The 25401-nt window shown below is 45.2% G+C and overlaps 1 protein-coding gene across 3 annotated transcripts in view; it reads left to right on the top strand.

The window, feature by feature from the left end:
- Positions 1-25401, top strand: part of LOC110512102 (axin-1-like) — a 49506-nt gene that overhangs the window by 2640 nt on the left and 21465 nt on the right. Inside the window, exons 2-5 of one of the 3 annotated variants that reach the window (XM_036973319.1) lie at positions 14424-14610; positions 18049-18185; positions 22255-22861; positions 23194-23308. In XM_036973319.1, the coding sequence (XP_036829214.1) occupies positions 22332-22861; positions 23194-23308 (645 nt within the window). In that variant the 5' untranslated portion in view covers positions 14424-14610; positions 18049-18185; positions 22255-22331. Of the gene's footprint in view, positions 1-14423; positions 14611-18048; positions 18186-18922; positions 19172-22254; positions 22862-23193; positions 23309-25401 lie in introns of those variants that run through there. The other 2 variants (XM_036973320.1, XM_036973318.1) reach the window with 2 other exon arrangements.

Genomic DNA, 25401 nt, shown 5'->3' with positions numbered 1-25401 from the left:
CGACACATCCTTGAGCGTGAATAACCCAGCAGCGTGGCAGTTCTTGACACACTAAAACCGGTACCCCGTTCAAAGGCACTTAAATCTTTTGTCCTTCCCATTCAATGGCACACACGCACAATCCATGTCTCGTCTTTAAAAAAAAACGTATTTAACCCGTCTCCTCCCCCTTCATCTACACTGACTGAAGTGGATTTAACAGACGACATCAATAAGAGATCCTAACATTCACCTGGTCAGTCGTCATGTCATGGGAAAGAGCAGGTGTTCCTAATTATTTGTCGACTCGGTGTATTGGGACGTATGTCATGGGAAAGAGCAGGTGTTCCTAATTATTTGTCGACTCGGTGTATTGGGACGTATGTCATGGAAAGAGCAGGTGTTCCTAATTATTTGTCGACTCGGTGTATTGGGACGTATGTCATGGAAAGAGCAGGTGTTCCTAATTATTTGTCGACTCGGTGTATTGGGACGTATGTCATGGAAAGAGCAGGTGTTCCTAATTATTTGTCGACTCGGTGTATTGGAACGTATGTCATGGAAAGAGCAGGTGTTCCTAGTTATTTGTCGACTCGGTGTATTGGGACGTATGTCATGGAAAGAGCAGGTGTTCCTAATTATTTGTCGACTCGGTGTATTGGGAATAGGGTGTCATCTGGGACGCAATGTGTTCTCCTCCTCGCCCCCGAGGTTCCTCTCTCTTTCTCCGGGAGGTATATATAATGAAGACTTCAGTCGTCCTTTCAGCGTTTAAATGGCTCTTTGTGTGAGAGGAGGTAAAGCCTGTTTCAGTCAGGCCCGTACGGACGCTTAAATCCGCCATGGCAGCTGCAACAAAGGACCCCGAGACCAGGACACACAGACAAAGGGTGTATCTCAATAGTCTTGACTAGACTCTCGTCTAGGACACACAGACAAAGGGTGTCTCTATGTGTGTGTGTCCCCTCACCATTCCCGTTTTGGACTTGGGAAGAGGCCCCTGGTGGCATGTCTTGTGGGGTATGTATGGGTGTGTGAAGAGACTCCTGGTGGCATGTCTTGTGGGGTATGTATAGGTGTCTGAAGAGAACCCTGATGGCATGTCTTGTGGGGTATGTATGGGTGTCTGAAGAGACCCCTGATGGCATGTCTTGTGGGGTATGTATGGGTGTGTGAAGAGACCCCTGATGGCATGTCTTGTGGGGTATGTATGGGTGTGTGAAGAGACCCCTGGTGGCATGTCTTGTGGGGTATGTATGGGTCTGTGAAGAGACCCCTGGTGGCATGTCTTGTGGGGTATGTATGGGTGTGTGAAGAGAACCCTGATGGCATGTCTTGTGGGGTATGTATGGGTGTCTGAAGAGACCCCTGATGGCATGTCTTGTGGGGTATGTATGGGTGTGTGAAGAGACCCCTGATGGCATGTCTTGTGGGGTATGTATGGGTGTGTGAAGAGACCCCTGGTGGCATGTCTTGTGGGGTATGTATGGGTGTCTGAAGAGACCCCTGATGGCATGTCTAGTGGGGTATGTATGGGTGTCTGAAGAGACCCCTGGTGGCATGTCTTGTGGGGTATGTATGGGTGTCTGAAGAGACCCCTGACAACATGTCTTGTGGGGTATGTATGGGTGTCTGAAGAGACCCCTGGTGGCATGTCTAGTGGGGTATGTATGGGTGTGTGAAGAGACCCATGTTGGCATGTCTAGTGGGGTATGTATGGGTGTCTGAAGAGACCCCTGGTGGCATGTCTTGTGGGGTATGTATGGGTGTCTGAAGAGACCCCTGGTGGCATGTCTTGTGGGGTATGTAGGGGTGTGTGAGCTGAATGTGATTTGATTATCCAGACAATTTGGACTTTTCGCCACAGTAATATTTACCATAACTAAAAGAGAAGCAGTACATCTCTGGTCAACCGTCAACCAGAAAGACTATCATCCATGTTGTTGATGTTAGTTATATGTGTGTGTAGTTAAAGGGCAAGACGTGCTGTTTTGTTTTGAGACAGCTTTGCTAGGTCTTTCTTTTCTGCACCTGACCATATTACCAGACAGTCCTCGAGATGGGACAAGACCAGAGTCTGGACAACTAGTACAGTTGATCTTTGTGTCAGAAACACAGAACATATTTTTATAACAGACAATATCCCTCCCCATCTTCACAACAACCTAGTCAACAACCTAGTCTAACAGTTGACCATGATAACTTCTCCTCATCTAAACAACAACTTAGTCAATATGACTTGACCATGATAATTGACCATCCAATGTTATACCTTGGAGTTCAGCTTCCTCAGCGCTCACATCCTCTATGCACAACGTCAGTTAAGGTCTTAGAGAATGTTTAGAGCCAAATACAATGCATTTAGTTTTAGATTTATTCAAGACCAGGTTATTATTACATCACCCATTCTGATACTGACCAGTTGATTATTACATCACACATTCTGATACTGACTGTGACCAGGTTATTAATACATCACCCATTCTGATACTGACCGTGACCAGTTTATTATTACATCACCCATTCTGATACTGACCAGTTTATTATTACATCACCCATTCTGATACTGACTGTGACCAGTTTATTATTACATCAACCATTCTGATACTGATCGTGACCAGTTCATTATTACATCACCCATTCTGATACTGACTGTGACCAGTTGATTATTACATCACCCATTCTGATACTGACTGTGACCAGTTGATTATTACATCACCCATTCTGATACTGACTGTGACCAGTTTATTATTACATCACCCATTCTGATACTGACTGTGACCAGTTCATTATTACATCACCCATTCTGATACTGACTGTGACCAGTTCATTATTACATCACCCATTCTGATACTGACTGGGACCAGTTCATTATTACATCACCCATTCTGATACTGACTGTGACCAGTTCATTATTACATCACCCATTCTGATACTGACTGTGACCAGTTCATTATTACATCACCCATTCTGATACTGACTGTGACCAGTTCATTATTACATCACCCATTCTGATACTGACTGTGACCAGTTCATTATTACATCACCCATTCTGATACTGACTGTGACCAGTTCATTATTACATCACCCATTCTGATACTGACTGTGACCAGTTCATTATTACATCACCCATTCTGATACTGACTGTGACCAGTTTATTATTACATCACCCATTCTGATACTGACTGTGACCAGTTCATTTTTACATCACCCATTCTGATACTGACTGTGACCAGTTCATTATTACATCACCCATTCTGATACTGACTGTGACCAGTTCATTATTACATCACCCATTCTGATACTGACCAGTTTATTATTACATCACCCATTCTGATACTGACCAGTTCATTATTACATCACCCATTCTGATACTGACTGTGACCAGTTGATTATTACATCACCCATTCTGATACTGACCGTGACCAGTTTATTATTACATCACCCATTCTGATACTGACTGTGACCAGTTCATTATTACATCACCCATTCTGATACTGACTGTGACCAGTTTATTATTACATCACCCATTCTGATACTGACCGTGACCAGTTTATTATTACATCACCCATTCTGATACTGACCAGTTCATTATTACATCACCCATTCTGATACTGACCAGTTTATTATTACATCACCCATTCTGATACTGACTGTGACCAGTTTATTATTACATCACCCATTCTGATACTGACCGTGACCAGTTCATTATTACATCACCCATTCTGATACTGACTGTGACCAGTTTATTATTACATCACCCATTCTGACACTGACTGTGACCAGTTCATTATTACATCACCCATTCTGATACTGACCGTGACCAGGTTATTATTACATCACCCATTCTGATACTGACTGTGACCAGTTTATTATTACATCACCCATTCTTATTTAGAATATCAGTGAGCTCACTGGCATTGGGTGCTGCCATGTAGAGTGTGGAATCATCCGCATGCCGTCCTAGCGTGGTGTGAGACAAGTGGTAAAATCATTTATAAACAGAGAAATGTAACGGCCCGACCTGCCCGAGAGACACTGCACACTGTACATATCTGATGTTAGAGAAGCTTCCACTGAAGAACTCTCTGGGTTCTATTGGTTAAATGACTCTCCAGCCGTGTGATGGCAGGTGATGTAAAGCCACAGCAAGTTAGTTTCTTCAATAACATAAAAAATCTGCTCTGAAATCTAACAATACAGCTCCAATGTCATCCTGTTATTTTAACCAATCAGCAGTCATCTGAGTCAGTGCAGTACAAGTTGAGTGCCCTTCTCTATATGCATGCTGAGGCAGTTTCTCTACCTCTCCAACACTAACTTGACCAAATTCAAAACAACAATCCTTCTCTTTCCCTGTTAGATATTTTATATATTAGTATGATGGTTCACTGTTCAATATTGTCATTTAATTTCAGAGTTTTTTTCCCTCTCCAGTTTTAGTAGTGAAACAGCCATTTAACATGACGGGCAACATCAAATGGTTTTGTTATCGGTGACCTTTCAACTTCAAAGACGGACGGAGATGAATTGGGTTTTCTGTCCGTTATATCATGTAAGGTACTCCAGCGTCTTTTCCCATTGTGTTTTACGTCATTTATCTCGGTTTGGTAATTATCATTTCTTCTTGTTTTTGCTAAGTTTAGTCACAATATGTCTCCATGCACAATACGTCAACCAATCAGCTGAGCAGCCTGACTTTTTTGCATCACGTCTTTGAACCATAAAATGTTTCAATTCCTCATCAAGCTAACAGGGTTCTAACAGGGTTCTAACAGGGTTCTAACAGGGTGTGAACAGTTCTCACAGGGTTCTAACAGGGTTCTAACAGGGTTCCGAACAGTTCTCACAGGTTTCTAACAGGGTTCGAACAGTTCACACAGGGTTCTAACAGGGTTTGAACAGTTCACACAGGGTTCTAACAGGGTTCTAACAGTGTCCGAACAGTTCTCACAGGGTTCTAACAGGGTTCTAACAGTTCTCACAGGGTTCTAACAGTTCTCACAGGGTTCTAACAGGGTTCTAACAGTTAAGGTATTAACAATTGCCATGAATAATTTTACAAATATTTCCAGTGCTGCATCTTGGTTCACTTCCTCAAACACATCAGACCAACATGTACATGTTTACATCTTCAACAACAACAACAGAGTCCTGAGAAAATATATTGTCTGATCTCTTATGAATTTACTTTAGGCCCAAACCTTTGGCACTTTCCTTGTTATTGACAAAAATGTTATGGTCACTACAGCCAATGGGAATTTATATTAGTTTGGAGCAAAGCTTTGCAGCATTAGTGACAATATGATCAATACAAGTGGATGTCATAGATCCGACACTATTGGTTTACACTGTAGTTGGCTGAGTGATAATCTGGGTTGTATTACCGGCATCAATAACACTGTAGTTGGCTGAGTGATAATCTGGGTTGTATTACCGGCATCAATAACACTGTAGTTGGCTGAGTGATAATCTGGGTTGTATTACCGGCATCAATAACACTGTAGTTGGCTGAGTGATAATCTGGGTTGTATTATAGGCATCAGTCACACTGTAGTTGGCTGAGTGATAATCTGGGTTGTATTACCGGCATCAATAACACTGTAGTTGGCTGAGTGATAATCTGGGTTGTATTACCGGCATCAATAACACTGTAGTTGGCTGAGTGATAATCTGGGTTGTATTACCGGCATCAATAACACTGTAGTTGGCTGAGTGATAATCTGGGTTGTATTATAGGCATCAATAACACTGTAGTTGGCTGAGTGATAATCTGGGTTGTATTACCGGCATCAATAACACTGTAGTTGGCTGAGTGATAATCTGGGTTGTATTACCGGCATCAATAACACTGTAGTTGGCTGAGTGATAATCTGGGTTGTATTACCGGCATCAATCACACTGTAGTTGGCTGAGTGATAATCTGGGTTGTATTATAGGCATCAGTCACACTGTAGTTGGCTGAGTGATAATCTGGGTTGTATTACCGGCATCAATAACACTGTAGTTGGCTGAGTGATAATCTGGGTGATATTACAGGCATAAATCACACTGTAGTTGGCTGAGTGATAATCTGGGTGATATTACAGGCATAAATCACACTGTAGTTGGCTGAGTGATAATCTGGGTTATATTACAGGCATCAGTCACACTCTTGTTGGCTGAGTGATAATCTGGGTTATATCACAGGCATCAGTCACACTGTAGTTGGCTGAGTGATAATCTGGGTTAGATTACAGGCATCAGTCACAGTTAGAAGATTCCTCTAGAGAGGACAGCTAGTTGCTAACCAGTCACTTTTCAGGTCACCCCGATAAATAGACCTCTCTGTTTACATCACACACCTTATTGCACCTCATTGCAACACATATTATCCAGATACTGACTGTTGGCACTTGACCTGTAGCAGCACCCCAAAAGAAGAGTTTCGTCGAGGCAGGTGAACCTGTAGTCGTATTACTTCAACAGCATTTGACATGAGATCCTTTTTTAATCTTAACAGGAAGTAGCAGCTGTTGTCTCTGAATATAAACAACTACACCTCCACCATAGGCATTCCTGTCTTCTCTGTAGATGTTACATTATATCCCAGTATTGCTACTGCTGTATCATCAAAATAATTATCTGAGTCTGTTTCAGATGGCCAGTATATGAATGTTATCCGATATTAGCAAGTTATTGAATTCAAGAACCTTATTTCTAAGGGTACATACAGTGCCTTGCGAAAGTATTCGGCCCCCTTGAACTTTGCGACCTTTTGCCACATTTCAGGCTTCAAACATAAAGCTATAAAACTGTATCTTTTTTGTGAAGAATCAACAACAAGTGGGACACAATCATGAAGTGGAACGACATTTATTGGATATTTCAAACTTTTTTAACAAATCAAAAACTGAAAAATTGGGCGTGCAAAATTATTCAGCCCCTTTACTTTCAGTGCAGCAAACTCTCTCCAGAAGTTCAGTGAGGATCTCTGAATGATCCAATGTTGACCTAAATGACTAATGATGATAAATACAATCCACCTGTGTGTAATCAAGTCTCCGTATAAATGCACCTGCACTGTGATAGTCTCAGATGTCCATTAAAAGCGCAGAGAGCATCATGAAGAACAAGGAACACACCAGGCAGGTCCGAGATACTGTTGTGAAGAAGTTTAAAGCCGGATTTGGATACAAAAATATTTCCCAAGCTTTAAACATCCCAAGGAGCACTGTGCAAGCGATAATATTGAAATGGAAGGAGTATCAGACCACTGCAAATCTACCAAGACCTGGCCGTCCCTCTAAACTTTCAGCTCATACAAGGAGAAGACTGATCAGAGATGCAGCCAAGAGGCCCATGATCACTCTGGATGAACTGCAGAGATCTACAGCTGAGGTGGGAGACTCTGTCCATAGGACAACAATCAGTCGTATATTGCACAAATCTGGCCTTTATGGAAGAGTGGCAAGAAGAAAGCCATTTCTTAAAGATATCCATAAAAAGTGTCGTTTAAAGTTTGCCACAAGCCACCTGGGAGACACACCAAACATGTGGAAGAAGGTGCTCTGGTCAGATGAAACCAAAATTGAACTTTTTGGCAACAATGCAAAACGTCATGTTTGGCGTTAAAGCAACACAGCTCATCATCCTGAACACACCATCCCAACTGTCAAACATGGTGGTGGCAGCATCATGGTTTGGGCCTGCTTTTCTTCAGCAGGGACAGGGAAGATGGTTAAAATTGATGGGAAGATGGATGGAGCCAAATACAGGACCATTCTGGAAGAAAACCTGATGGAGTCTGCAAAAGACCTGAGACTGGGACGGAGATTTGTCTTCCAATAAGACAATGATCCAAAACATAAAGAAAAATCTACAATGGAATGGTTCAAAAATAAACATATCCCGGTGTTAAAATGACCAAGTCAAAGTCCAGACCTGAATCCAATCGAGAATCTGTGGAAAGAACTGAAAACTGCTGTTCACAAATGCTCTCCATCCAACCTCACTGAGCTCAAGCTGTTTTGCAAGGAGGAATGGGAAAAAATTTCAGTCTCTCGATGTGCAAAACTGATAGAGACATACCCCAAGCGACGTACAGCTGTAATCGCAGCAAAAGGTGGCGCTACAAAGTATTAACTTAAGGGGGCTGAATAATTTTGCACGCCCAATTTTTCAGTTTTTGATTTGTTAAAAAAGTTTGAAATATCCAATAAATGTCGTTCCACTTCATGATTGTGTCCCACTTGTTGTTGATTCTTCACAAAAAAATACAGTTTTATATCTTTATGTTTGAAGCCTGAAATGTGGCAAAAGGTCGCAAAGTTCAAGGGGGCCGAATACTTTCGCAAGGCACTGTATATTAATATGTGCAATTCTTAGCCCTTTCCTGGGTAGCTAAACGCTGTTTTGGCAATAGTTTTACTCGTCTCGAAGCCACAGATAAAGGGTGTTTCTCAATAGTCTTGACTAGACCCTAGTCTAGGATCCACTGATACAGGGTGTTTCTCAATAGTCTTGACCAGACCCTCGTCTAGGACCCACAGATAAAGGGTGTTTCTCAATAGTCTTGACTAGACTCTCGTCTAGGACCCACAGATAAAGGGTGATTCTCAATAGTCTTGACTAGACCCTAGTCTAGGATCCACGGATTAAGGGTGTTTCTCAATAGTCTTGACTAGACCCTAGTCTAGGACCCACAGATACAGGGTGTTTCTCAATAGTCTTGACTAGACCCTAGTCTAGGACCCACAGATAAAGGGTGTTTCTCAATAGTCTTGACTAGACCCTCGTCTAGGATCCACAGATTAAGGGTGTTTCTCAATAGTCTTGACTAGACCCTAGTCTAGGACCCACAGATTAAGGGTGTTTCTCAATAGTCTTGACTAGACCCTAGTCTAGGCCTTTGATCGTAAGGAGGAGACAATGACATCACAGATTTTTCAGCATCATCTCTCACGGCAACCGCAATCCATGGGTCACGTAAACGTTTCCCAAAGTCGCCACGGTTACCGAGCCATTCTTTATGACAAAGGAACTATCCTTGAGTCAGTTTAAATAACTGACTCAAGGACAGTACAACACACACACACACACACACACACACACACACACACACACACACACATACACACACACACACACACACACACACACACACACACACACACACCTAGCGCCAGACAGTCTGGGATATGTGGGTCTATATTGTGATTGTTATCTGTCTTGGTTATTATAGTGGTTCTGATTTAATCATTATTGCATCATGGATGTGAGTGTGTACGTGTGTTTACCCGTGTGTGTGTGTGTACCCGTGTGTGTGTGTGTGTGTCGTCGACCCATTCCTTGAGCTCAGCAGGTGTGTGTGTGTGTGTGTGTGTGTGTAGGTGTGTGTGTGTGTGTGGTGTAGAATGTATTTTATTGCTTTACGTCATCACCGTCCTGTAGTCCACCTGATCACAGTTCTAAAACAACCCACAGACATCATTACACCGAAGAGACAATGGCAGAGAGAGAGAGAGTGTGTGGGTGGGTGTGTGTGGGTGGGTGGGTGGGTGAGGTTACATGCAGAGCAGAAGAGGTGGTGGGAGGGTTTGAGGGGGCAGCAAGAAGATTAAACACACATTCACATCCTCAAGGAGCAGGGGAGGGGGGAGGGGCAGTTGTGTCTCCCCCCCCCCTCCCCCCCCCCCCCCCAGTGAGGTGACCTTTTGTTCAGCTGAGGGCTCAACCGAAGTTCCCTTAGGACACACACACACACACAGACACGCACACACACACACACACAGTACACACACACATACAGTACACACACACACACAGTACACATGCACACACTCACAGTACACACACACACACACACACTCCCAGTCCCAGTCCCAGTCCCAGTGGGGTCATTAGTGATTAATAAGTAGCAACATGCCCCAGTAGATATGATAAAGGTCAGACTGATCATCTACTCTCTCTATCCTGATACTCTACTGGCTCCACCCTGGGGACTGGGTGTGTGTGTGTGTGTGTGTGTGTGTGTGTGTGTGTGTGTGTGCGTGTGTACGTGTGTGTGTGTGTGTACTGTGAGTGTGTGCATGTGTACTGTGTGTGTGTGTATGTGTGTACTGTGTGTGTGTGTGTGTGTGTGTGTGTGTGTGTACTGTGAGTGTGTGTGTGTAATGTGTGTGTGTGTACTGTGAGTGTGTGTGTGTGTGTGTATGGATGTGTACTGTGTGTGTGTGTGTACTGTGTGTGTGTGTGTGTAATGTGTGTGTGGATGTGTACTGTGTGTGTGTGTGTGTGTGTGTGTAATGTGTGTATGGATGTGTACTGTGTGTGTGTGTGTGTGTATGTGTGTGTGTGTGTGTGTGTATGGATGTGTACTGTGTGTATGGATGTGTACTGTGTGTGTGTGTGTGTGTGTGTGTGTGTGTGTGTGTGTGTGTGTGTAATGTGTGTATGGATGTGTACTGTGTGTGTGTGTGTGTGTGTGTGTGTGTGTGTGTGTGTGTGTGTGTGTGTGTGTGTGTGTAATGTGTGTATGGATGTGTACTGTGTGTGTGTGTGTGTGTGTAATGTGTGTATGGATGTGTACTGTGTGTGTGTGTGTGTAATGTGTGTATGGATGTGTAACGTGTAAGCAAAGCGATACATCAACTCTTTAGTGATGGTGATATGTTTGACATTCCAGCCATGTAGCCTCCTAGAGGAGGACAGAGACCTGGAGGATAAACAACACCAACAGACAGACAGAGACCTGGAGGATAAACAACACCAACAGACAGACAGAGACCTGGAGGATAAACAACACCAACAGACAGACAGAGACCTGGAGGATAAACAACACCAACAAACAGACAGAGACCTGGAGGATAAACAACACCAACAGACAGACAGAGACCTGGAGGATAAACAACACCAACAGACAGACAGTAGCTACAGATGAGTTATATAGAGTTTACACAGACTGAGATATGACTCTGGTCTGGACTACAGATGAGTTATATAGAGTTTACACAGACTGAGATATGACTCTGGTCTGGACTACAGGGGAGTTATATAGAGTTTACACAGACTGAGATATGACTCTGGTCTGGACTACAGGGGAGTTATATAGAGTTTACACAGACTGAGATATGACTCTAGTCTGGACGACAGATGAGTTATATAGAGTTTACACAGACTGAGATATGGCTCTGGTCTGGACTACAGATGAGTTATATAGAGTTTACACAGACTGAGATATGACTCTAGTCTGGACTACAGGGGAGTTATATAGAGTTTACACAGACTGAGATATGACTCTAGTCTGGACGACAGATGAGTTATATAGAGTTTACACAGACTGAGATATGGCTCTGGTCTGGACTACAGATGAGTTATATAGAGTTTACACAGACTGAGATATGGCTCTGGTCTGGACTACAGGGGAGTTATATAGAGTTTACACAGACTGAGATATGACTCTAGTCTGGACTACAGGGGAGTTATATAGAGTTTACACAGACTGAGATATGACTCTGGTCTGGACTACAGATGAGTTATATAGAGTTTACACAGACTGAGATATGACTCTGGTTACAGAAATTGGAGTCTGTCTGTCTCTCTCCTCTGTTCTATCCAATCCCAATTCTCTCTCCCTATCGATCTCCTTCCCCATTAGTTGAGCTACCTACTTGACCCCCCCCTCTCTGTCTCTCTCTACCCCCCCCCCCCTCTCTCTCTCTCTCTCTCTCTCTCTCCCTCACCTCTTCTCTCTCCCTCCTCTTTCCCCTCTCTCTCTCCCTCCCCTCCTCTCTCTCTCCCTCCCCTCCTCTCTCTCCCTGTCTCTCTCCCTGCTCTCTCTCTCCCTCCTCTCTCTCTCACTCTCTCTCTCTCTCTCCCTCACCTCCTCTCGCTCCCTCCCTCCTCACACTCCCTGTCTCTCTCCCCTCTCTCTCTCTCTCCCTCTTCTCTCTCCCTCCTCTCCTCACTCTCCCTGTCTCTCTCCCTCCCCTCCTCACTCTCCCTGTCTCTCTCCCTCCACTCCTCACTCTCCCTGTCTCTCTCCCTCCTCTCCTCTCTCTCCCTTCACTCATCTACTCCCTTCACTCAGTAAGATATTGGAGGGTATTGTGAGTCGACAAATATGGGAGTACATGGAAAAGAATGATCTTATTACAGCCAATCAGCATGCTTATCACAAAAACCCTTGCACTACCACTGCATTTTTTGACATGACCGACCAGTGGCTCAATGCTACGGATAATGGCAGGTTTGTGGGTGTATTCTTTTTAGATTTTACTGCAGCATTTGATTTAGTGGATCATGAGATCATTTTGACAAAAATGAAATGCATTATGGTTTTAAGGAAGTAGCATTGAATTGGGTACAGTCATATCTAACTGACAGGAAACAGTCCACCTGTATCAACGGGTAATTTTCTTCCCCTCGTGCTTTAAACTGTGGAATTACCGCAGGGCAGTTGCCTTGGGCCACTTCTTAATTTAATATATACCAATGACCTTCCTTATGCCTTATCTGAAACTCAAGCTACTATATTTACAGATGATACAACATTTTATGCAGCAAGACAATCGGTTCAACAGGTACAGCTTTACAAGTAGATTTGGAGAATATCAGGGAGTGGGTTTGCCAGAACAAACTTGTTTTAAATACCAAGAAAGCCAAAGTTATGTTGGTCTGTTCCACTAAGAAAAGGCCAACATAGCATTGGATACAATTAAGTATGGAGGGAGTACAAATTGAGGAAGTGTCAGAAACCAAACTACCGGGACCGCAGTTAGACAACTGAGGAAGTGTCAGAAACCAAACTACCGGGACCGCAGTTAGACAACTGAGGAAGTGGCAGAAACCAAACTACCGGGACCGCAGCTAGACAACTGAGGAAGTGGCAGAAACCAAACTACCGGGAGTGCAGTTAGACAACTGAGGAAGTGTCAGAAACCAAACTACCGGGACCGCAGTTAGACAACTGAGGAAGCGTCAGAAACCAAACTACCGGGAGTGCAGCTAGACAACTGAGGAAGTGGCAGAAACCAAACTACCGGGAGTGCAGTTAGACAACTGAGGAAGTGTCAGAAACCAAACTACCGGGACCGCAGTTAGACAACTGAGGAAGCGTCAGAAACCAAACTACCGGGAGTGCAGCTAGACAACTGAGGAAGTGTCAGAAACCAAACTACCGGGACCGCAGTTAGACAACTGAGGAAGCGTCAGAAACCAAACTACCGGGAGTGCAGCTAGACAACTGAGGAAGTGTCAGAAACCAAACTACCGGGACCGCAGTTAGACAACTGAGGAAGTGTCAGAAACCAAACTACCGGGACCGCAGCTAGACAACTGAGGAAGTGGCAGAAACCAAACTACCGGGACCGCAGTTAGACAACTGAGGAAGCGTCAGAAACCAAACTACCGGGAGTGCAGCTAGACAACTGAGGAAGTGTCAGAAACCAAACTACCGGGAGTGCAGCTAGACAACTGAGGAAGTGTCAGAAACCAAACTACCGGGACCGCAGTTAGACAACTGAGGAAGCGTCAGAAACCAAACTACCGGGAGTGCAGCTAGACAACGGAGGAAGTGTCAGAAACCAAACTACCGGGAGTGCAGCTAGACAACTGAGGAAGTGTCAGAAACCAAACTACCGGGAGTGCAGTTAGACAACTGAGGAAGCGTCAGAAACCAAACTACCGGGAGTGCAGCTAGACAACTGAGGAAGTGTCAGAAACCAAACTACCGGGAGTGCAGCTAGACAACTGAGGAAGTGTCAGAAACCAAACTACCGGGAGTGCAGTTAGACAACTGAGGAAGCGTCAGAAACCAAACTACCGGGAGTGCAGCTAGACAACTGAGGAAGTGTCAGAAACCAAACTACCGGGAGTGCAGTTAGACAACTGAGGAAGTGTCAGAAACCAAACTACCGGGACCGCTGTTAGACAACTGAGGAAGTGGCAGAAACCAAACTACTAGGAGTTCTCTCTCTCTTCCCTCCTCTCTCTCTCTCTCTCTTCCCTCCTCTCCCCGCTCTCTCTCTCCTCTCTCCCCAAAAGAGACACCTGTTTGAACTCTCTCTCTCTCTCTCTCTCTCTCTCTCTCTCTCTCTCTCTCTCTCTCGCGCTCTCTCTCTCTCTGTCACTCTCTCTCTCTCTCCGTCTCTCCCTCCCCTCTCTCTCCCTCCCCTCTCTCCCTTCCCTCTCCCCCTCGCCTCTCTCCCTCCCCTCTCTCTCTCTCCCTCCCCTCTCTCCCTTCCCTCTCCCTCCCCTCTCTCCCTTCTCTCCCTTCCCTCTCCCCCTCGCCTCTCTCCCTCCCCTCTCTCTCTCTCCCTCCCCTCCCCTCTCCACCTCCCCTCTCCCTCTCCTCCTCTCCCTCCCCCTCCTCTCCCCCCTCTCTCTCCCCCTCCTCTCCCCCCTCTCTCCTCCCTCCCCAATAGTGACACCTGTTTGAACTATCTCTCTCTCTCTCTCCAAAGGGCGGTATGGAGAGAAGTCCTAGCAGCAGCCAGGTGTGGAACCCCTCCTCTGTTATCTGTATGGACAGAGCAGAGCCCCCCCTGCTGACCTGGTGGTCCACCTGCAGGTCTGGGATGGGGAGAGGAGGAAAACACCCATCCACTGGAGAGGAGTGGCACACCATACAGGACGCTTGGCTGTTTCAAGGTAACGATGATTTACACCTATTTGAATACATTCAGTACCATACAGGACGTTTGGCTGATTCAAGGTAATGATGATTTACATTTTTACTATAATAGACCTATAATAGACCTATTTGAATACATTCAGTACCAGTCAAAAGATTGGACACACTCATTCTTTTTTTTTTGTTGCTATTTTCTACATTGTAGAATACATTGTAGAATAATAGTTAAGACATTCAAACGATTTAATAACACATATGGAATAATGCAGTCACCAAAAAAAAACTGTTAAACAAATCTAAATATATTTTCTATTTGAGATTCTTCAAAGTAACCACCCTTTGCCTTGATGACAGCTCTTGGCATTCTCTCAACCAACGTTATGAGGTAGTCACCTGGAATGCATTTCAATTAACAGGTGTGTCTGGTTAGAAGTTAATTTGGGGAATTTCTTTCCTTCTGAGCCAATCAGTTGTGTTGTGACAAGGTAGGGTTGGTACACAGTAGAAGTTGACCGATTGTGATTTTTCAACGCCGAGACCGATTATTGGAGGACCAAAAAAGCTGATACCGATTTATATATATATATATATATATATATATATATATATATATATATAATATATTTGTAATAATGACAATTACAACCTTACTAAATGAACAATGAACACATTTATTTTAACTTAATATAATACATAAATAAAATCAATTTATTCTCAAATAAATAATGAATCATGCTCAATTTGGTTTCAATAATGCAAAAACACAGTGTTGGAGAAGAAAGTAAAAGTGCAATATGTGCCATCTAAAAAAGCTGACGTTTATGTTCCTTGCTCAGAACATGAGAACATATGAAAGCTGGTGGTTCAACATTCCCAGTTCTTCAATATTCCCAGTTCTTCAATATTCCCAGTTCTTCAATGTTCCCAGTTCTTCAATATTCCCAGTTCTTCAATGTTCCCAGTTCTTCAATATTCCCAGTTATTCAAAATTCCCAGTTATTCAATATTCCCAGTTATTCAATATTCCCAGTTATTCAATATAATATCAAATCATAGACTTAATTATAATATAATAAACACAGAAATACGAGCCTTTGGTCCTTAATATGGTCAAATCCGGAAACTATCATTTCAAAAAACAACGCGTTTCTTCTTTCAGTGAAATACGGAACCGTTCTGTATTTTATCTAACGGGTGGCATCCCTACGTCTAAATATTGCTGTTACATTGCACCACCTTCAATGTTATGTCATAACTATGTACAATTCTGGCAAATTTGTTCGCAACGAGCCAGGCGGCTCAAACTGTTGCATATACCCTGACTCTGTGTGCAATGAACGCAAGAGAAGTGACACAATATCCCTAGTTTAATATAGCCTGCTAACCTGGATTTCTTTTCACTAAATATGCAGGTTTAAAAATATATACTTCTGTGTATTGATTTTAAGAAAGGCATTGATGTTTATGGTTAGGTATATTTGATGTTTATGGTTAGGTATATTTGTGCAAAGATTGTGCTTTTTTCAGCAATGCGCTTTTGTTAAATCATCCCCCGTTTGGCGAAGTTGAAGTGGGCTGTGATTCGATGATAAATTAAAAGGCACCGCATTGATTATATGCAACGTAGGACAAGCTAGTTAACCTAGTAATATCATCAACCATGTGTAGTTAACTAGTGATTATGTGAAGATTGATTTTTTTTTATAAGATACGTTTAATGCTAGCTAGCAACTTACCTTGGCTCCTTACTGCCCTCGTGTAACAGGTAGCCTGTTACTGCCACGCAGTCTCCTCGTGTAGTGCAATGTAATCGGCCATAATCGGCGTCCAAAAATGTTGATTACCGATTGTTATGAAAACTAGAAATTGGCCCTAATTAGTCGGTCGACCTCTAGTATACAGACAATAACCTTATTGGGTAAAAGACCAAGTCCATATTATGTCAAGAACAGCTCAAATAAGCAAAGAGAAACAACAGTTTATTTTTTATTTGTTATTTATTTCACCTTTATTTAACCAGGTGGCCACTTGAGAACAAGTTCTCATTTACAACTGCGACCTGGCCAAGATAAAGCAAAGCAGAGCGTCAAAAACAACAACACAGAGTTACACATAAACAAACGTACAGTCAATAACACAAGTGACACAGTCCATCATTACTTTAAGACATGAAGGGCGGTCAATCCGGAAAATGTCAAGTTTCTTCACGTGCAGTTGTAAAAACCATCAAGAGCTATGACGAAACTGGCTCTCATGAGGACCGTCACAGGAAAGGAAGACCCAGTGTTACCTCTGCTGCAGAGGATAAGATCATTAAAGTTACCAGCCTCAGAAAACAACAATTAACTGCACCACATATTGCAGCCCAAATAAATGCTTCACAGAGTTCAAGTAACAGACACATCTCAACATCAACTGTTCAGAGGAGACCACGTGAATCCGGCCTTCATGGTCGAATTGCTGCAAAGAAACCACTACTGAAGGACACCAATAATAAGAAGAGACTTGCTTGGGCCAAGAAACACGAGCAATGGACATTAGATCAGTGGATATCTGTCCTTGGGTCTGAGTCCAAATTTGAGATTTTTGGTTCCAACCGCCGTGTCTTTGTCAGACCTGGAGTAGGTGAACGGATGATCTCTGCATGTGTGGTTCCCACCGTGAAGCATGGAGGAGGAGGTGTGGGGGTGCTTTGCAGGTGACACTGTGATTTATTTAGAATTCAAGGCACACTTAACCAGCATGGCTACCACAGCATTCTGCAGCGATAAACCATCCCATCTAGTTTGTGCTTAGTGGGAATATCATTTTGCTTTTCAACAGGACAATGAACCAACACATCCAGGCTGTGTAAGGGCTATTTGAACAAGAAAGAGAGTGATAGAGGGCTGCATCAGATGACCTGGTCTCCACAATCACCCGACCTCAACCCAATTGAGATGGTTTGGGATAAGTTGGACCGTAGAGTGAAGGAAAAGCAGCCAACAAGTGCTCAGAATATGTGGGAACTCCTTCAAGACTGTTGGAAAAGCATTCCAGGAGACTACACCATGAAGCTGGTTGAAAGAATGCCAAGAGTGTTCAAAGCTGTCATCAAGGCAAAGGATGGCTACTTTGAATAATCTAAAATATATATAGACTTGTTTAACACTTTTTTGGTTACTACATGATTCCATATGTGTTATTTCATAGTTTTGATGTGTGGAAGAACGTTAAAATAAAGTAAATCCCTTGAATGAGTAGGTGTGTCCAACATTTTGACTGGTGTACTGTATAACTAGAATTATAGTATCTTTCTAATGTTTGAATACATAGACTATGGTTGATTGCACTGGCCAAGTAACTATGAGTATAATGACTTGGTTTTACTATTGAGTCTCCCTCCTTCCTTTCCGATCTCTCCCTCTCTCCTCTCTTTCTTTCCTCCTTCGCACCCTCCCCCCTTCTCTCCACAGGTCGACGCCTGACTTACTGGCTACAGGCGTGTGACTGACAGCTCGACTGTCGGCGGCATGCTCTCGCGCTGTCCTGCTGTCAGTCACTCTGGAGATGGGTTCTGCGCCAAGGCAACCGGAGCAGCAACAGCGGAAAGGTAGATTTATACAGATTTCTTCGTTTATATAATGTCTGTTTTGGGCTGTTGTTTCTGGTTTACTTTTTTTGTCTATTTAATTGTAGGGACTATCTTTCTTTTTTAAATGTTTTTTTGTAAGCGAAGACAAGAGGCTACTTTTGCTTTTGGTTCGTCTCTACCTGGCTGTTTTTATTGAGCACATACTGTCATGTGGAACGTGTTTCTAGTCGCCGCTGTGTTGGACCCTGTAAAACCTTTCAAAGGTGCGCGTTGGGCCACGTCATTCTATTAATTTGCCATTCGGTTCACATTGCAAGAAAAGTATCGAATCTTCGATTCTGCTTATTGATCAGTGGTTTGTAATTGCTTGGTTATTTTTCTAGACATTCTATCTCGTATGTAATGTAACGGGTGTCATCAGTGTATTCATTGTGTAGTCAAATCGAACATTTCTAAAAGGACCTTATAGCCCTTTCCTGCACGAGGACAGAAATGATTTTTTTCAGGCTTGAGAATTTTTTTTGTCTTCTTTAATCTTTCCTGAATAAACCCAACAATTTAACCAATATTCTGTACCATTATCCATCCTGTGTTTATTAATTGAGTCAATTCAATAACTACATCATATTTGGTTTCTTATTAAAATTGGCAAATGTTTATTGGCAATGTTCTGAACATTCGCTCCACGGGACATTCCAATGTGCTCCTCTCTCCCGGTGTTGTGTGTCCTCTCTCCCGGTGTAGTGTGTCTTTCCGAACGGACGAGGCGCTGTTAGACACACACTCGATACTTAGCGCACACCGACCGTCATTCTCTCTCTCTCTGCTTGGAGTGTATTTGGAGACCTCCATGGCCACGGGGAGTTGAGAGGGCAAGACGGAAAGGCTTGTTGTCTTTCACGTTTTGATACTACCCAAGTTGTCCTTATGCCGCGTTTCACACACTACTGTTCTCGCCACTATCCCCGATGCGGTGGAAAACGGGGTGCGGGCTTTCAGATACGGTAGGTTGTATACTTTAAGCCGCTAAATACGGGATGTTTTGGTTTTATGTTTTTAGGTAGCTTGTTAGCCCTTTAGCCAAGCGGCGGGGGGGAGTGAAACGTGCCTTCGCTTTCTTCTTGTGTGTTTTGATCCGTGATCGAAGGGGCTGGTTGCGCTTTGATCGATCAAACGGCGTCGGGATGTTCGTATCCCGTCCGGGTTAGTTTAGTCATCTGGCTCATGTTGACTGTGTTAAAGTAGTGTGTTGCGGGCCACCTCAAGGGGCTGAGTGGAGGACAGGGAAGGCAGCAGGCCCGTCTTGTGTGGAGTTTGTTGCCACCGTCTTTCGGGGAGGCCGAGATGAATGAGGAAGCGAGAGGACTGGACTAACCGGCTGGCTACGGTACCGGAGGAAGCGAGAGGACTGGACTAACCGGCTGGCTACGGTACCGGAGGAAGCGACAGGACTGGACTAACCGGCTGGCTACGGTACCGGAGGAAGCGACAGGGCTGAACTAACCTGATAGTTACGGTACCGGAGGATCTAGCTATGTTTTTGTTAAACGAGCAGCTAACTAACTAACGCGTACGTACCGGCGACGTTAATGTAACGAAGCTAACTAGCTATTAGCTAACGTTAGTTATCCACTGTTAAATCTTGTTTAACCATAACTTCTGTTTTGATGAGCTATTACGGTGCTACCTGACTAACAACTAACCGGTGGTTTATAATGACCGTATTTCCTAACCAGTCCGGTGTTGGTCCTTGCTGTCAGCCGTCATTGTGGAAGTTGAAAGCAGCATGGCTCTGCTAGCAGGTGCCAGGTACAACCTCTTTTTGATGAGTTAGCCAGTTATTTGCTTCAAAACATGTTCCCGGTGACGGGAGGTAAACCTTAATTCATTGTGTCTGTAGAGGGAAGACCAGCGGTTCGGTGTTTTATAGTGTAAACACATCGCAGCTTATCGTCCTGAATCACGTTATTAACACGACAGGACATTCCTCCCTTGTTCCTCTTCTCTTCTGTCCTCTTTCTCTCACTCAGATAATAAGTATTATTTCAGTTTCACCTCTCCCATCCTCTGTCTCTCTGCTCTTCTCCCTCTTTTCTCCCAGGGTCAATCTGTGATCAGTATGTTCATTCTTTAGTTCAGCTCTGACCCTCTCCTTCCTTCACTCTGTAGTTCAGGTCTGACCCTCTCAGGACCACCCCCCCCCCCCCCCCCCCCCCCCCCTTCTCTCCTCTCTTCTGTCAGGTAGGACCATTCCCCTCTTCTCTCCTCTCTCTCTCTTCTGTCAGGTAGGACCATTCCCCTCTTCTCTCCTCTCTCTCTCTTCTGTCAGGTAGGACCATTCCCCTCTTCTCTCCTCTCTCTCTCTTCTGTCAGGTAGGACCACCCCCCTCTTCTCTCCTCTCTCTCTCTTCTGTCAGGTAGGACCATCCCTCTCCTCTCTCTCTCTTCTGTCAGGTAGGACCATCCCCCTCTTCTCTCCTCTCTCTCTCTTCTGTCAGGTAGGACCATTCCCCTCTTCTCTCCTCTCTCTCTCTCTTCTGTCAGGTAGGACCATCCCCCTCTTCTCTCCTCTCTCTCTCTTCTGTCAGGTAGGACCATCCCCCTCTTCTCTCCTCTCTCTCTCTTCTGTCAGGTAGGACCATCCCCCTCTTCTCTCCTCTCTCTCTCTTCTGTCAGGTAGGACCACCCCCCTCTTCTCTCATCTCTCTCTCTTCTGTCAGGTAGGACCATTCCCCTCTTCTCTCCTCTCTCTCTCTTCTGTCAGGTAGGACCACCCCCCCCTTCTCTCCTCTCTCTCTCTTCTGTCAGGTAGGACCATCCCCCTCTTCTCTCCTCTCTCTCTCTTCTGTCAGGTAGGACCATCCCCCTCTTCTCTCCTCTCTCTCTCTTCTGTCAGGTAGGACCACCCCCCTCTTCTCTCATCTCTCCCTCTTCTGTCAGGTAGGACCATTCCTCTCTTCTCTCCTCTCTCTCTTCTGTCAGGTAGGACCATCCCCCCTCTTCTCTCCTCTCTCTCTTCTGTCAGGTAGGACCATCCCCCTCTTCTCTCCTCTCTCTCTCTTCTGTCAGGTAGGACCACCCCCCTCTTCTCTCATCTCTCTCTCTTCTGTCAGGTAGGACCATTCCCCTCTTCTCTCCTCTCTCTCTCTTCTGTCAGGTAGGACCATTCCCCTCTTCTCTCCTCTCTCTCTCTTCTGTCAGGTAGGACCACCCCCCTCTTCTCTCATCTCTCTCTCTTCTGTCAGGTAGGACCATTCCTCTCTTCTCTCCTCTCTCTCTCTTCTGTCAGGTAGGACCATCCCCCTCTTCTCTCCTCTCTCTCTCTTCTGTCAGGTAGGACCATTCCCCTCTTCTCTCCTCTCTCTCTCTTCTGTCAGGTAGGACCATTCCCCTCTTCTCTCCCCTCTCTCTCTTCTGTCAGGTAGGACCACCCCCCTCTTCTCTCATCTCTCTCTCTTCTGTCAGGTAGGACCATTCCTCTCTTCTCTCATCTCTCTCTCTTCTGTCAGGTAGGACCATCCCTCTCTTCTCTCCTCTCTCTCTCTTCTGTCAGGTAGGACCATCCCCCTCTTCTCTCCTCTCTCTCTCTTCTCTCAGGTAGGACCATTCCTCTATTTAACCCATCCCCCTCTTCTCTCCTCTCTCTCTCTTCTGTCAGGTAGGACCATTCCCCTCTTCTCTCCTCTCTCTCTCTTCTGTCAGGTAGGACCATCCCCCTCTTCTCTCATCTCTCTCTCTTCTCTCAGGTAGGACCATTCCTCTCTAACTCCTCCCCCTCTCCTCTTCTGTCAGGTAGGACCATTCCTCTCTAACTCATCCCCCTCTCCTCTTCTGTCAGGTAGGACCATTCCTCTCTAACTCCTCCCCCTCTCCTCTTCTGTCAGGTAGGACCATTTCTCTCTAACTCATCCCCCTCTCCTCTTCTGTCAGGTAGGACCATTCCTCTCTAACTCCTCCCCCTCTCCTCTTCTGTCAGGTAGGACCATTCCTCTCTAACTCCTCCCCCTCTCCTCTTCTGTCAGGTAGGACCATTCCTCTCTAACTCCTCCCCCTCTCTAACTCCTCCCCCTCTCCTCTTCCACCACAGGAAGAACCTCTCATCTCCAGCTGTTCTAGAGGTGTGGGTGTGACCGGTGCCCGACCCAGTGGTCCCCGACCAGAGACATGAGTGTGGTCCGAGACCCACAGGGGGCGTACAGGGGGGTGGTAGGGGGCGACCATCTTGGGGGTCTAGGGGTCGGGATGGGGGTGGACCCCCACAGCCACTTCACAGAGCATGCCCCTCGACCCCCTGTCCCTGGAGAAGAGGGGGACAACCGTGACCCCCACCACCTCCCCTCCAGCCATGGAGGCCGCCCCCCCACCCAGTCCACCCAGTCCACCTGCTACCCCCCCTCCAAAACAGACCCCTCATACCGTAGTAGCGAGTCCCCATCCTCGGCCACCCCCACCCCCAGGCGGCCGGACCTGGACCTAGGGTACGAGCCTGAGGGCAGCGCCTCCCCCACGCCTCCCTACCTGAAGTGGGCGGAGTCGCTCCACTCTCTCCTGGATGACCAAGAGGGCATCCAGCTGTTCAGGGGCTTCCTGAGACAGGAGGGCTGTGGGGACCAGCTGGACTTCTGGTTCGCCTGCTCCGGATTCAGGAAGAGCAGCCAGGAGAAGAGGCCCAAGCTGGCCAAGGCCATTTACAGGTAGGGATGACTTTTCTCTCTCTCATCTCTCTAGTCTCTCTTTCTTTCTCTCTCACTCTCTCTAGTGTCTCTTTCTCTCTATTCTCTCTCATCTCTCTATTCTCTCTCTCATCTCTCTAGTCTCTTTCTTTCTCTCTATCACTCTATTCTCTCTCTATCACTCTCTATCACTCTCTATTCTCTCTCTTTCACTCATCTCTCTATTCTTTCTCTCATCTGTCTATTCTCTCTCTCTCATCTGTCTATTCTCTCCATTCTCTCTATTCTCTCTCTCATCTGTCTATTCTCTCTCTCTCTCATCTCTCTCATCTCTGTATTCTGTCTCCTTCCAGGAAGTATATCCAGGATAGTAACGGCATCGTGTCGAGGCAGATTAAACCAGCTACTAAGAGCTTCATCAGAGACTGTGTGGTTCGACTGCATCTGGACCCTGCCATGTTCCAACAGGTAGCAATACATCAACCAATCATTATGTGGTGTTGGGACAGGAAGCAATACATCAACCAATCATTATGTGGTGTTGGGACAGGAAGCAATACATCAACCAATCATTATGTGGTGTTGGGACAGGAAGCAATACATCAACCAATCATTATGTGGTGTTGGGACAGGAAGCAATACATCAACCAATCATTATGTGGTGTTGGGACAGGAAGCAATACATCAACCAATCATTATGTGGTGTTGGGACAGGAAGCAATACATCAACCAATCATTATGTGGTGTTGGGACAGGAAGCAATACATCAACCAATCATTATGTGGTGTTGGGACAGGAAGCAATACATCAACCAATCATTATGTGGTGTTGGGACAGGAAGCAATACATCAACCAATCATTATGTGGTGTTGGGACAGGAAGCAATACATCAACCAATCATTATGTGATGTTGGGACAGGTAGCGATGCATCAACCAATAATCACGTGATGTTGGCACAGGAAGCGGTTGTTTTATTAATAACCTTTCGCTGACCAGGCAGATGGTTGAGAACACGCTGTTAATATCCTTTCGCTGACCAGGCAGATGGTTGAGAACACGTTGTTAATATCCTTTCGCTGACCAGGCAGATGGTTGAGAACACGTTGTTAATATCCTTTCGCTGACCAGGCAGATGGTTGAGAACACGTTGTTAATATCCTTTCACTGACCAGGCAGATGGTTGAGAGCACGTTGTTAATATCCTTTCACTGACCAGGCAGATGGTTGAGAGCACGTTGTTAATATCCTTTCACTGACCAGGCAGATGGTTGAGAGCACGTTGTTAATATCCTTTCACTGACCAGGCAGATGGTTGAGAACACGTTGTTAATATCCTTTCACTGACCAGGCAGATGGTTGAGAACACGTTGTTAATATCCTTTCACTGACCAGGCAGATGGTTGAGAGCACGTTGTTAATATCCTTTCACTGACCAGGCAGATGGTTGAGAACACGTTGTTAATATCCTTTCACTGACCAGGCAGATGGTTGAGAACACGTTGTTAATATCCTTTCACTGACCAGGCAGATGGTTGAGAACACGTTGTTAATATCCTTTCACTGACCAGGCAGATGGTTGAGAACACGTTGTTAATATCCTTTCGCTGACCAGGCAGATGGTTGAGAACACGTTGTTAATATCCTTTCACTGACCAGGCAGATGGTTGAGAACACGTTGTTAATATCCTTTCACTGACCAGGCAGATGGTTGAGAGCACGTTGTTAATATCCTTTCACTGACCAGGCAGATGGTTGAGAACACGTTGTTAATATCCTTTCGCTGACCAGGCAGATGGTTGAGAGCACATTGTTAATATCCTTTCACTGACCAGGCAGATGGTTGAGAGCACGTTGTTAATATCCTTTCACTGACCAGGCAGATGGTTGAGAACACGTTGTTAATATCCTTTCACTGACCAGGCAGATGGTTGAGAACACGTTGTTAATATCCTCCTCTCGGGAGACACAGGAATCAGGACACACATATACATTCATTGACATTTTATTGCGAACATATTTTCATGACCAGTTGTGGACAAGGGCTGGTTGTGTTGGTAGCTTGTACATAACCAACAACTGTGTGTTGCTGCTGGAAGTGAACCCAGCTTCCCTCTCTCTGTTGCTGCTGGTGTGGAACCCAGCTTCCCTCTCTGTGTTGCTGCTGGTAGAGAACCCAGCTTCCCTCTCTCTCTGTTGCTGCTGGTGTGGAACCCAGCTTCCCTCTCTCTCTGTTGCTGCTGGTAGAGAACCCAGCTTCCCTCTCTCTCTCTGTTGCTGCTGGTGTGGAACCCAGCTTCCCTCTCTCTGTGTTGCTGCTGGTGTGGAACCCAGCTTCCCTCTCTCTGTGTTGCTGCTGGTAGAGAACCCAGCTTCCCCCTCTCTGTGTTGCTGCTGGTGAAGAACCCAGCTTCCCCCTCTCTGTGTTGCTGCTGGTGAAGAACCCAGCTTCCCTCTCTCTGTGTTGCTGCTGGTAGAGAACCCAGCTTCCCTCTCTGGGATGTGTGTTGCTGCTGGTGTGGAACCCAGCTTCCCTCTCTCTGTGTTGCTGCTGGTAGAGAAC

The sequence above is a fragment of the Oncorhynchus mykiss genome, unplaced genomic scaffold, assembly GCF_013265735.2.
Source record: "Oncorhynchus mykiss isolate Arlee unplaced genomic scaffold, USDA_OmykA_1.1 un_scaffold_229, whole genome shotgun sequence".
Taxonomy (NCBI): Eukaryota; Metazoa; Chordata; class Actinopteri; order Salmoniformes; family Salmonidae; genus Oncorhynchus; species Oncorhynchus mykiss.
Note: the sequence above shows the minus strand (reverse complement) of the source record. Positions and strands in the feature narration are given on the sequence as shown.